Raw genomic sequence first — 14,744 nt, 5'->3', positions numbered from 1 at the left:
TTTGGCAACCAAGAAAATAAGACCTCGCTCTAATAAAAAAATTAAATTAACCAATAATAATAAGGCATTCCTGAAAGCCATCGGTTTGTTAAAATGAATATTCTCGACGTTTTATCCGCTCCGACTTACGACAACACAGTTGAAGGTATCGAATTTCACTCCTACAAGCCCTACGTGACAAGTTTTAATAGAAACGATGAAATTCGCATTCCCATAAACCAACAGGATCTGTATGTACTACCATCAGCTAGCACTCTGTATTTGGAAGGAACTGTAATTGTTAGCAAAAAGGACTCAAAAGACAAGGCTTCTAGCGTTCATTTTACGAATAACGCTCTCCTTTACTTGTTCCAAGATATAAGGTACGAGTTGAATGGCGTCGAGATTGATAAAATAAAAAATGCAGGCGTTACTACCACCATGAAGTCATTAATTTCGATGAATGAGAGTGAATCAAAGATATCAAATGCTTGGGGCTGGAACATTGATGGTACAAAAAATGTTAATGGAGGCAACTTTTCCGCATCCATACCTCTTTGTAATATCATGGGTTTTGCTGAAGATTTTAAGAAAGTGGTGATAAACAGTAAGCACGAACTAATATTGCTGCGAAGTAACACAAACCTAAATGCAGTAAAACTCAGCACCGGGGAGATTGTAGATGACGTTCAAATCAATAAAATTATATGGCGCGTACCACACGTTAAAGTATCTGACAAAGAAAAGATAAATTTATTAAAACTGTTAGAAAAAGATCGTCCACTTCAGATGATATTCAGAAATTGGGATCTGTACGAATATCCAGCTTTACCTAAAACTACAAAACATACCTGGTCTATTAAAACTTCATCGCAAATAGAGAAACCAAGATACGTAGTTATTGGTTTACAAACAAATAGAAAAAACAATGCAGGTTCTGACATGTCCCAGTTCGATCACTGTTATATTCGTGACGTCAGAGTGTACCTCAATTCAACTTACTTTCCGTATGAAAATCTAAACGCTAGTTTTTCAAATAACAAAATTGCATTAATATACGAGCAATACACTCGATTTCAACAGTCTTATTATGGCAGGCGCTCGGAACCCTTACTAAGTGAGAAACAATTTAAAGACCTAGCGCCGCTATTTGTAGTTGACTGTTCGAGACAAGCAGATAATCTAAAAACAGGCCCTGTGGTGGATGTGAGAGTGGAAATCGAGAGTGAATTAGACATACCAGATCAAACCTCTGCTTACTGTCTTATATTAAACGATTGTATAATTGAGTATAAGCCTTTGAGTAATATTGTAAGGAAAATATCATGAACCCCAATACCATCATATTAGATGTACAAGGATTTAAAGACCTCTACAATAATTTTATAATAAAGGAGTTAGCTTTTGCCACACGTGAATATACACAGACGTTTTTAATTAAACCACCGTACCAGTTCACTTACTTAACAAGGGATGAAAAGCGACAAGTCGAGTGGTTGGAAAAAAATATGGGTCTACATTGGAGCGAAGGCTATATTGATTATAAAGAATTCCAACGCATGATTGTACCATATCTAGAAAATATGAATATCTACGTAAAAGGTTCAGAGAAAGTGAAGTGGATAAAAGACATGTGTGCGAACTGTAATGTAATAGAACTTCATGAAGACAATTGTCCTAAACTATCTGTGTTAGCTAAAAAGTACTGTGATAGAAAAACTATTTTTAATTGTAATCATCATGTAAAACATTGTGCTCTTAGAAATGTGTTATGTATAAAAAAGTTTTTAAATTGGTAAATTTACTAGTTAGTAAGTTAACTATGTGTGTGTATAAGGTTTTCTTAAAAAATAAAACAACTATTATACAGAAAACATGCTTTTTATTTTTTAAAATTTATATAATACCTGTACCTGTAAAATTTATATAATACGAATACCATTAACATGAAAATACTACTTTAACATAAAAATACTAAGTTCTTAAGATTAAAACTAACTTAACCGAATATTTATTCCAATTAAATTATTACAATAAACAAAAAAAAAATTGTATATTTACACAGGGTTTTTAAAAGTCACTATCAATTAATGATTTCGATATTTTCTTAACTAACGACTCCGTTTCGTCCATAATAAAGTCAACCGCGTCTTTAACTACGTATTGCGCTTGGATAATAACGTTATCACTATTACTGTCACTATCACTGTCCGGAGAATCATTGCACAACTCGATCACTGAGATTTTTATCAGTTTACTGCCTCGCCGATGATGTCTACTCATGACGAAAGATTGAGTCGAATTATGGTGTTTAGATTTGTCCTTGCGTCGAGACGTATTCTTCTTTTCTTTCGGAGCCTGGCTGCAACCCAGGCGCGTTCGCAACGGAGCGCGTTCGCATCGGATCATCTCATTAAATTCTTCATACGGATCCTGTGCGTATTGACTGAACATAACATCTGATCCCGCTATCTGAAACAAACAGTAAATAGATCATTAAATAGAGGTATTACAAACAACTGTACTTGATAAATAAATAATCCTATGTCACAAAAAAAATACAGATTAATATTCAATTCGCGAATACAAATAACACTCTGAATCAGATAAATAATAATTTAACACCTTTAACATGATTGTTCCATGTGGGATCGAATCCACAACACTCAGCACATTACAATTCGATACAGTGATCGTTAAATTACTGCGATACATAAAATACAATACGTTTAATGTTTTTATTAATATAATTTACTTACCGAAGTCATGTTTAAAATGTGATGTAACACGTAGTACGAGTATCTACACTGAATAATATTTATTAAATAACAAAATTGTTGATATTGATCGTGTACGATCTAGCAGACAAATGAGAATAATTTAATAATCAACGAGCAGTACTACAGCTACCATTGCAACACCTAAAAATGTATACCATGCATTTTTGCTCGGTACTGTGGCTAACGTGACGCCATACCGTTTCGTATTACACATCATTTTTAGGGTTCTGTAGCTAAATGGTTCGTCACATCCACTTTTTTTAGTAATAAGGGCTTTCTATATGGTAAAAAATAAAACAAAAAATATATAATGAATAGACACATTTATTACAATAATAAAAATCTTTATTTATTTCTATAAACTACACCTAAATAACATTACGCTAATTAACACTAATACAATTATTAACTTAACTAAAATTGGTTTTATACAGAACCACTCTATAATTTATTAATACATTAAAGAAAGGATCATTGATATAATAATTCCAAGATAAGACGTATTCACTATTGTTTACATTTTATAGGTATATGAGTGCCCCCAGGCTTTTGTTGCTATTTTGTCTTTCAAAATTATACGTTTATCATCGTTACTGGATAATGTAATTTTATTGACACTTTGTGTAAAAATTTCATGTTTCAATGATTTAAACATAATATTTTTTCTTCGAATAACTCCACCATTCAATAAAATGCGTTCATAGTCTGTGATATCTAAGTCTCGGAGCACGTATGATTTAATTCCCTTTGCTTTTTTAATAACTGTATTTGAACATTTTAAAGAATAGAGCTTTGACCTTAATCCCACAAACTCAGAAATATATTTTCCACCCATTTCATCCTTACCCATTTCATCCTTAAAATTCCAAGACCAGATCACAATAAAAATCGTTAGTATATATTTCATAAACAAAAGAATCAGTATCTGTATAACATAAGCGTACTCGATCATTATAAAATGGTTTAATAACATTGTAATGGAAGTTATACATATGGGACTTAGAAAGATCTAAAACTGTGAATCCTATGTAGATAGGTTTGTCTAAGATTATTTGATCTGGCTTCATTTGTATAGCAACTAAATTTTCAGTCAATATACACTCGCGAGCAACCAAATCGACTCAACCTACATGTGCGCATTCGTAGATGTTTTCTTAAAAAAATACTGAATTGTTTTTAAATTCCGATATACCATTAGAAAGCTTACTACTCATTATTATAGTTACTGCTATCAATTGAAGAAATTGTGCTTCAGATCACAATAAAAATCGTTAGTATATATTTCATAAACAAAAGAATATAAGATACTAATCGAAGTAAGCCGCCACCGGTACCTCGCGACCGTTTTATTATTTCAACTTCACTACGAAATCGTCACTTGACCGGTGTCGATGTTCAACAGGAACTCAGAAGAGTTCGAGGAGTGGCTGTCAGCGAGTGGACAGTACGAGGACGGTTGAAGGAAGCCAACCTCACCCCTAAACGGCCTGTCACAGGCCCGAAATTGACGACACGCCATCGGCAAGCGCGCCTTCAATTTGCCCGAGAACACCTCGATGTAACAATGAACTGGCCAGCGGAATACGAACAATGGACTGGCCAGCGCTTAGCCCGGACATGAATCCAATTGAACACTTGTGCCGTGCAGACACATTCTGCATTCGTCAGTAAATAAGACTGGCCTCCATTGGTCCATGCTCCAATCGAGTTGTTCTCGGGCAAATTGAAGGCGCGCTTGCCGATGGCGTGTCGTCAATTTCGGGCCTGTGGCAGGCCGTTTAGGGGTGAGGTTGGCTTCCTTCAACCGTCCTCGTACTGTCCACTCGCTGACAGCCACTCCTCGAACTCTTCTGAGTTCCTGTTGAACATCGACACCGGTCAAGTGACGATTTCGTAGTGAAGTTGAAATAATAAAACGGTCGTCTCTCTCCGAGGTGGACCGGTGGCGGCTTATTCTTGGTCTTCGATTGAAGGCACCAGTATCTTGATACCTTCTGTACACTATTGATACTGCAGATTGGCTCAAACTCAGCGGAGCAGCAACTCTTCGCTGACTAAGTCCTTGTTCCAGTAGAGCAACGAGTTGAGCGGCTTCTTCTGGTGTCCTATCCATAATTTTTGGAAATAAAATGAGGCGTTTTTACGGAGATGTGTATGATCAACTTTCGATAAGCCACAGATAAAGTTAACCTTAATGTGGAGCTTTTATAGGGGTAGTTTGTGTTATAACTTGTTGGTGTCGTAGTGAGCAAATACTCTTGTCCGCTGAATTAAGTTAAATATTTTAAAAAGTGCTGATACAATTTTTATAATAATGGTACCAATTTAAAGCTAAAGTTGTAAGCTTTCTAATGGTATATCGGTATTTAAAAACAATTCAGTATTTTTAAGAAAACATGTACGAATGCGCACATGTAGGTTGAGTCGATTTGGTTGCTCGCGAGTGTAGTTGAACTATGAAAATAAGGATTAGCTATAAGCCTCTCAGCGGATGTTGTTTTGTTGGTTTTATTTGTTTTATCACTCCATTGATTAACTAAATGTACAGTGACTCTCTTTTCAGTATTTTCCAACGTTTTACCAAAGACACTGTTGTTTAATAATTTAAAAAAGTCTTGCTCGAATGTACTTTTTGCTTTCTGTCGTAATTGAGTGTTTAATTCTATGTACTGTTTTAAATAGGGGCTTTGTTTGAAAGTAATAACTCTATGAATCTTTCGTAATATTAATCCATGCTCCAAACACTTTTTTAAATGAACGTAGTGTATTACATAATTGTACTTATTGTATAAATTTGCGATAAGTTTTTTTGTTTTACCACCTGGAGGAATGCATTTTTCAGGACAAAAAGGCAGGTCATTATGGTAGTTATGTAAATGATCGGGATATAAAAGATCAACTTCTAAAATATAGCCCCAGTCAGCATCATCATCAATATTTTGAATGCGTAAATGTTTTAATTCGTTATCATTAAGAAATCTAAAACTAGAATGTGGCAAATACTATAACCATATAAATTATTACAATCTAAATACGTTATGAAACAATCTGGTTTTACAGCATTATACTCAGGCATATATTTATGATTAGCCTTTGCATACCGATGCGAGCACACACACAGACCTCCTCTAATACCATCCTGAATCATTTTAATAATCGCTAAATCTGTTAACAGTTCTAATTGAACACCTGTTTTAAGTAACATTGCATCAAAAGATAGACTAGGAGTTGTTATATAAAATGCAGGATCCAGTTTATAATATTGTTTACAAGTTTTTCTAAAATTTTGAAATATATCTGTTAATAAAAGTACATCTGTTTTCAAGTACAGATCAGTGTATTCTCCTAAATTATTTATATTAAAACAATTCCATACAGTCTTAGCATGATTATAATCGTCATCGCTGACGTCTTCGTTTGTCAAAGAATTATGAAAGTAACACTTTAGCGGCAGCGCCTGTTGCTCGTAACATTTCCAATTGGTCATATAATCGTATGGATAAACACCTTTTCGAGTTAGCAAACTAAAATGTTTATTATCAGAAAAATGAGATCTAAGATTAACAAAATCTTCTATCTGCATTGTTTTAGCTAGTTTGTCTAAACTGGTGCCTAAAAAATTAAAAGAATCTAAAAACCTTAATTGTACATATTCATTATCTGCAACGGGAATAAACTTCGAAAATGAAATATATTTTTCTTTGGTCTTAGGTATAATTTTTATTTGACCAGGTATTTCACCTAATTTTTTCACAAATAAATGGCAATCATATCCTGACAAGTTATGAAAAAATATTGGTATGAATTTTGGTACTTTATGCTGTAGGTTACAATGTCGATGAGCTGCGCCACGGTACTTACCAGTGATGTGACAGTGATCTCTAACTCTGTCAGACCACAGCAAGTTTTCACATATGTGACACTTAATTGCATTTCTAAAATCCTCAACATCTTTATCAGTAAATATCATAGGGTTGTTTTTAGTTAGTATTTTATATATTTCAATTACATCCTGAGTAAGAAACTCTATAAATTTTGCAACACAATCCTTACCGCGATAACTTCTATACCGTTTGTTATCATTATCATTAAAAGAAGATACTATGTTATAAGCAAAAGCGGCCGGCGCGTGTCGCTGGGTATATGTTGTGTTAACTGTATCATATTCATCGCTGGAAATCGGTATTAAGAGTGTTTCAAAATCAGCATAAACTACAAATGGAATGTCTTGTTTCCTTTGAAAATTTTTAAACTTTAGTACTGATCCCCTATCTGGCAAAATAGTAACGACCCCTCCACACAGATGTGTTTCAAGTTGACTAAGAGTAGGAAAAAACAATAAACAAGATTCACAATAATATAATTTACCATGATGTTTAGAAATTTGACTTCGAACTAAACGGGGTAAATTCTTAATAAGACAGTAATGGGAATTACTATCATTTTCTAGATACAATAAGTGGATGCTCCTACATTTTTTATTAATTGTTTTATATAATGGACCTACAACGGTTTTATTATTTTTCAAACCATATACATAAATATTAATATTACGATTATTTTTTTCAAAATTAGCTATATCTGTGAACGTGATGGGAAATGACAAATCATTAACATTTAAAACATCCTGAAAACGAGGATATGATGAAACTCTGTCGGCATGTCGGGTTGCAGGATACAAGCCTGCCACCACGCACCATAGAAAGCAGTACTTGTCGTTGTTCTTAATATTCAAGCAAGCTTTTTTATTTTTTATAAAACTTGGTAAAGGAATAAATTTAGATCCACTGAGAGGCTGATATTTGTTAATATTTACTTCAAAATAAGAGTTATTCAAAAATGTCCATCCGCTATCTCTTTCCTGAAATTCTTCTATTCTTTTGAGAAGTAATGAAATAACTAATTTGAAAATTGTGTCAAAATCGTAATTAAAATTAATAATAAAGTTTTTTGTAGCAAATGATTTAGTTTCTTGGTGATCGTTTTTAAACAAAAGAAATATCAAAAATAATTCAAAATTAACTTTAACAGATGTGTGTCTTTTTAATGACTGGTCGATCAGATCCTTGACTTGATCTCGAATTTTATTTAAAAAACTCTCTGGTAATTTATGGACTAACTCCTCGGTTGCAATAATCCTATAACTTACAATACGTCCTTTGAACGAGGACTTGATTATTTTTACATTACTGTTAAAAGGAGCTATGCTATTGTTTTTATGTGCATTACTACGTAAATGACCAGACCACTGACGATTATCTACAGATACATGACAAACTGTGCAGTAAGGCATTGTTATTGAATACACCAATCAGTATTGATAGACAAGGATTAATAGTTATTTCAGAGTTTAGACGTAACAGTCGTTATTAAATCATGTATTATAATATGTTGTGCATAGTTATGTACCTTTCATTCATATTTACAGCTTCGAAAATGCGTTAGAGAGAACCATTGTAAATAAAAATCTTGATCAGTTGTAGCTCCTGTTCCTCGTTTGTTGTTTTGTATCGTTTGGACGTATTGTATGCACCCATGCTCTGGAAATAAAATGCAAAGATTTATTATATGCGTACATAGATTAATGATTTAACAAAAACTTAAAGTAAAGGGTACAAAATATATTTACCTGAGAATTGTTTAATCTTCCGCACTGTTAGAACTTATCTGATAAAAATGATGTACTTCTAATTTTCCTTAAGAATTAATCCGAGTCCCATCGTCTTTATACAACTCCAAATTCTGATGCGTATGTAGCTGAAAAAGAATAAAAGATATTGTTATTTAAATCACGATTTAACAATCAATTTCAAAAAATATTATTATGATTATTTTTATATGAATATTAAAAACAATATTTACCTGTTTAATGTTTTCAATTTCAAAATTAAACTTGTAATGCAACATATTTAGTAGTAACAATCATTTACCGATGATACGTTTATTTAATTTCAGGAAAATTCCATAACGTCAAGGTGTCGCAATAATACTAATGCTACACATATCAACTTTCAACGTTTCCGATATTATTGCGAAATTTTTACACGTGTATACAAATTGCAATATATGCAATTACAATACATGCAATGATGCAACCATGGCGCATGTTTGGTAGTCAGCTATTTTAGCCAGGGCTGTCATTACGCTGCTTATATAACTATCATTGTATGAAAATTGTAAAAAACGACGTGGAAACCCTAAGTGTTTTCGATGCATCAGCAATTGATTGTACTTTAGTTTACCTTAGTTTGTATTTTTTGAAGGTCTATAATACGACTAAATAAAAACGTTCCATCAGACGATAAAACCCAAAGATTTTAAGTATCTTTTTATATTAGATCCTTCCAGCCTTATAACTCACTACATTTTTCAATACGATCATTACAATTATTCCAAGTGAACCAAGTAGTATAGTACTACTATACTTGTGACTCCAGTCTTCAGTCGTGCTGCCGCTGCTGTCGTCTTGAAGTTGAGTAAGTCCATTACAAGTCAAGGAGAAAATGTAAGTATAAAATATTCAAGACTGTTCTGACTGTAACTGCTACACTCAGAGACATTTAAAGATTACTTAAATTATTCCTTAGTAACGACTTCTACCGAAAACGATTGCTGAGGACTATGTTAAGTAATCATGAATATCTCCGAGTATAGCATTAATCTTCAGAACCACCGTCTACTTAATAATTTATTTCATTAACACGTATGTACCATTTTTATCTTTCAGGTCCGATTCTGAGGGTTCTTATTATCAACCAACCATTGAACGAAAAACGAAAACTGGTCGCAAACCTACAGAAAACAAACGCAAATCAAAATCAGACCGTCCCAGGTAAATTGCATATTGTTTTACATTTTCTTTTTTTATATGGTATAAGCCGGTAAACGGTCAGACGGATCTCCTGATGGTAAGCAATCACCGCCGTCCATGAACACTTCAAACATCAAAAGTGTTACAAGTGAACGAAACACACGCAAGCGTTGTTTCATGACGGTTTTTTGAGTTTGTTATCGGTAGTGTTATTTAGTACGATACAAGATTAGAGCAACAATTAGTATTGGTTACTGGATAATTATTTAATCGATATACATAATATAGGTGTTACACTCATCGAGATTAAATGAAAAACCTTATTAACAAGGCTTTTCAATCAATTCTTGACCATCCAGTACAGTATCAACAATATCGGGATTTGTAATTAGTAAATTAACAAAAGTTGTTTTGTTTTATTTTTTCAGTAAAAAAGCTGCGAGTGATAGCGATATATTCGGTATCAGTCACGACCACGAGGCAGGCGCGGACGTCGGATCATCAGGTCGAGCATGCCTGCCGTCGCTGTTCGTGTACCGAGTGGCCAACGGGTGTGAGCGACGCACAGCTCACACCGATGGCGAATATTACATCGACTGCAAGGTGTACCGAGCTAACGACGCGCGCAACACCGACTCGCTAGAGCTATGGAAGAAGGCAATCGTACGGATCAAGCTCCAGACCGACATAGACTCTCCTCAGTGGCAAAAACTGCAGGAGTTTGTAAAGTCCGCAGATGTTTTGTTCCCCGACAAACCTATATTTTACGATAATAAATAGTTATATGATTTTATTTCAATGAATGTTTTATTTTTTATTTCCCTACTACACATTATGTGTGAAATTATGCGTGGCTACACATAATTCCACACATGTCATACAGACACAATTAAATATCATAAGGTTATGTTTATACACAACTTTACGATATTGTATTACGTGTGCATACGTTCCATGTCCCTGTTTCAGTTAGAACGTACGTTGTACGGAATTATTTGAATAGTACTAAACAGATGATAACGTTTGTTACTTTTTTCGCGTTAATATCGTTAACCGAGTCGACCGTTCACGATTGGGCATTCTGGACCACTTTTCGTTCGGCAAAATTAACCGAGTCGACCATTAACGATTGGGCATTCTGGACCACTTGAGCGAAGGCGTTCGCCGAGCGAAAAGTGGTCCAGAATGCCCAATCATATACTACTGATGGTTTCTGAGTTGTTTTTAGTAGAAACGAAATATTGAAGTCTGTTAGTGAGAAAATTGGTTTACTATACGATTGCTTTGTTATGGTAAATGTTGGCTTTGGTAAAGTAATTTTTTATAAGATATATTTTAAATCCCCCTCATGTTAATACCATCTGACTTTTTTCATAAATTACCTTTATTTACGATACTTAACAAACTCCTAATTAAGAAAAGCACGTCAGAAAATGTGACGAGTTTTGAATGTTTCACTTTCCAGTTTTTTGTGTTCTATGAACAGTTGAGTAATCAAAATAAAAAAAATGTGATTGGGTAATCGAAATAAAAAAGAAATGTCATTCGTAGCCACAATACTCAACTAGCCAGTCTTGGGGTCATCGCACACATAAACAACACGCACACGGCACGGCTGAGACACAGCATTTTTTGCTTTGGTAACAATACAAAAATGCTGTAATCACGCTGTTACCAAAAGGGGCGCGATCTTACACCAATTTTGTATCAACATTATAAAATATAATATTATACAACATAAGATTTAATGTTCAAATATAAGTGACAAGTCTATTCAAGGTTGCAGCGGTGATTTTAAAGTATGATATATCCTTTACACATTACTCATAGCATACTATACCCTTAGACATTACTCATGTCATGTCACAACAAGTTATAAAAGATCAATACGGCTTCCATACAAATAGCCATACGAACGTGTAAGTGGGAGTCGAAACTAGTTTCTCATAGATATTGCGTAAGTTTCCGATGCCGCCATCGTTTGCAAGCTGCAGCCTGCGATGGTTTCATCACAACACATAACAACTCCATATAAATATATCATGTACTATATGTTTGTTTATATGCCTTTAACGATGGAGTTTCTTGCTCGTTCTTCTCCATTCGATAGCTATACTTTGGAACGAGCACCTAACTTTATTGACAGACAGACTTATGGACAATTGAATTTGACCTTTCAAATGTACTTAATTGAGGAATTTAAATTAATAATGATTAGAGGTTGATATCTTTATAGCAAATATCAACTGTGTGATACACGATATACAATAAAAAATTACTCGTTATTTAACTACAATAGGTAAGTTAGCTTGTCTAGTTATTAATTAACAAGTTAAAAATGCTACTAATATAAGATATTAAGTGACGAGCCATTGGTACGGGTACTTCTCTAGTATTGCAGTCGATGAGCGGCACTGACCAGTCACTATCACAAATCATATTCCTTTGCCTCTGTATCACATAAAAAAGCTATTATTTATTGAACACCGAAGTCTATAGCTGAACAGTAAAAGTCTTATTAGCAGCAAGCTTCTGACAGCGGCTTCGTCCGCATTCCCGTAAGATAAAAATATCCTATCACCCAAGTCAGTTCATACCCTGTCTGTACACCAAATATCATCAAAATCCATTCAGTAGTTTCCACATAATTGACGGACAAATAACCAAACATCAAAACAAACTATCACATTTACAATATTACTATGATTCCATTTCACACAGCCAACATATAACAAATTCACCTTCATGTCATTCAAATACATAAAATGAAATAAATTTGACATAGACACGGACACCGCCAACACCCACATCATCAGGACAATTCCCATCTCAACTAATTATCCCGAAGCAATCGAATTACTTCGCCGACATAAGTACGAAGACATGTGCTCTCTTCAAGCTATTACCCCCCGGTTGTAAGGGGGGTGGGGGGGTAACGGCGGGTGTGACCCGCACAATTCCGCCAAATCATCTTCACCCCCATTTTCACTGATGAAGATATGTAAATTCGTTGGGGCCGAGACATTTTGCCGTCGTATGAGAGGAACCTTTTAGTTTCGGGTGAACGCTTTCTATAATACGTTCAGTTTCGTTGATCGTTTTTGTATGTATGTGGTGTTATAGGTTATATGTATAGATATTGTTATATTTACTACCTTGTTCGCTGAGTGGTCGCAAGTGCGACACTCGGCAAGGGCTCTCGGGTTCGATTCCCGGGTCGGACAAAGTATTACTGGGTTTTTTTCGGTTTTGCGAATATTTCTCAGTAGTAGCACGGAGTTTGGAATTGTGCCCTGTATATGGCAATAGGCTCACCCTCTATTACATGGGACATTAACTTTACATGTAACGCTAAACAAAAAAATAGGTGAAGTGCAAACTATAAATAAAAACTACACAAAACACACTCACTTTGTAAATTATATTGTCCATATTTTCATAAAATCAATTTATTACTTTAAATCGAAAAACATACGGTACGGTACTGACGTCGTTGTAAAAACCGATCAGCCACAACTTACATAACCATTTACACTTCACAGCAGTCAAAAGGCAATGTTACAGCTTTAATTGTGACAGTCAACTGTTGTTACACCTACAAACAACCATTCTCCATTGATACCAAACCATTTACTTGTAGCTCGATGCTCGTAGCAACCGCCTACGCTTTGTCTACGCCGCTACGAAGCTAGTGCTACGGTGCTACGGTTTTCGTAGCAAATGTCTTCATTGAACGCTATTGTTTCTGGTGTCTGAAGAAATTGAATATCTACACTGAGTGTGAGTGAAATTTGAGTTATAATTCTTACTGAAAATAGAAGATACTAGAAAACATCTTGAGAATGATGAACGTTCTTATAATTCCAAGGTTAATTTGTGACTAAAAATTATTTATTCTGTCCTATGTCTATATATAAAAATCAATTGCTGTTCCTTACTCTCGCTAAAGCTCGAGAACGACTGAACTGATTTGGATAATTTTGCAGGTCAGTTAGTAAGATATATAACCATGTCAATTAAAAGGTTCGAAGTATCAATTACTTATTTCGAATTTTATTGTTGTTTAAAAATTTTCGTCATCTTTTAATAGATGTCTTAACCAATATAATAAAAATTGTTCTCCTTGCGTTCACCTTACGTCGCATACATATTTGTTCGAAACCGCCTCATTCGCCAAATATAGACCCCATACAAATAGTCCTCTAATACATTTTTCACTATGCAATACAGATGTACCACCATTAGCACCTTAATTAATCCGATACAAACGAGCGTTCCGACCGCAGCGTTCCAACCGCCACTCTGCGTCCATGGCCCGGGCACCCACGTAGCGAAGATCATTATCTGCCACGAGAAAGTTGGGAGGAATCTAGTTAGAACCCGCTCCGCCCCCCGGCCCCCGCACCCCCTAGAAGCCTTAACTTGTTATAACCAGTTTAAGCCAGTACAGTTTAGTTGGGCACCTGCGATACAAGACAAACTCCATGGTTTGTCTTGTATACTGATTGTTGTCCGAGCTATTGTTTTGTCTAGCACTTATTAGAGGAGGTTCTCAGTATGTGCTGTTTTGTTTTCAGTCTGTACCTAAGTCCTTAGTTCTAAATGTTGTAACCTTATTAACTGAGTGTTTTTGTTTGCAAGTTCCTGCAGTTGTATCTTATTATTACTAGGAGACAAATGTTAGTTTAACAATATTAGTAAATGTTTTCTGCAGTAATAATGTCATAATAAAGTATATAAATAAAGTAATAATCTAAGCCCCAAAAGGCCGCCAACACACTTATAACGCCTTTAGTGTTTCGATTGTCCATAGGAGACGGCGATTGCTTAGCAATAGGTAATCCATCAGGTAGTTTTATGACTTATACCATAAAAAAATTGTTTGTAACTATCCTTAAAACAAAAACTGCTAAATGGATCTAAATATAATTTGGCACAGAGATAGACTATAGCTTAGAATAATACAGATCCTACTTCATCAAGGTATCACGGGCAAAACCACAGACAGAAGCTAGCAAGAAATATACAAAACTAAAATACATAACCAAAAATATCTTCAGTCATCCACAATGTCGCGCCCAAGGTCGGTCCGGTCTGAAACATACTCGTAAAATCTTATATTCCACAGTATTCGTCTGGCACGCTTATCTAGCGCGGATTAACCCGCAACCTAA

At 34.7% G+C, this 14,744-nt stretch overlaps 3 protein-coding genes across 3 annotated transcripts; 1 reads left to right on the top strand and 2 right to left on the bottom strand.

Annotated features, from left to right (window-relative positions):
* Window positions 1-1,892: 1,892 nt before the first annotated feature.
* LOC118281414 (uncharacterized) lies at window positions 1,893-3,598 on the bottom strand. Its single transcript, XM_035601988.2, has 2 exons — window positions 2,739-3,598; window positions 1,893-2,451 (listed from the first exon to the last, which is right to left on the bottom strand). The coding sequence occupies exons 1-2, from the start codon at window positions 2,745-2,747 to the stop codon at window positions 2,050-2,052; spliced, it is 411 nt and encodes a 136-aa protein (XP_035457881.1). The 5' UTR covers window positions 2,748-3,598; the 3' UTR covers window positions 1,893-2,049.
* A 2,761-nt stretch (window positions 3,599-6,359) lies between these two features.
* LOC118281394 (uncharacterized) lies at window positions 6,360-8,768 on the bottom strand. Its single transcript, XM_050695646.1, has 4 exons — window positions 8,622-8,768; window positions 8,389-8,516; window positions 6,514-8,299; window positions 6,360-6,371 (listed from the first exon to the last, which is right to left on the bottom strand). The coding sequence occupies exons 3-4, from the start codon at window positions 8,050-8,052 to the stop codon at window positions 6,360-6,362; spliced, it is 1,551 nt and encodes a 516-aa protein (XP_050551603.1). The 5' UTR covers window positions 8,053-8,299; window positions 8,389-8,516; window positions 8,622-8,768.
* Window positions 8,652-10,369, top strand: LOC118275705 (uncharacterized). Its single transcript, XM_035593768.2, has 3 exons — window positions 8,652-9,264; window positions 9,487-9,591; window positions 9,999-10,369. Coding segments are annotated over exons 1-3 (459 nt in total). The 5' UTR covers window positions 8,652-9,262; the 3' UTR covers window positions 10,351-10,369.
* Window positions 10,370-14,744: the final 4,375 nt, after the last annotated feature.

Source organism: Spodoptera frugiperda, chromosome 8 (assembly GCF_023101765.2).
Source record: "Spodoptera frugiperda isolate SF20-4 chromosome 8, AGI-APGP_CSIRO_Sfru_2.0, whole genome shotgun sequence".
Classification (NCBI taxonomy): domain Eukaryota; kingdom Metazoa; phylum Arthropoda; class Insecta; order Lepidoptera; family Noctuidae; genus Spodoptera; species Spodoptera frugiperda.
This window is presented reverse-complemented; position numbering and strand designations above follow the sequence as displayed.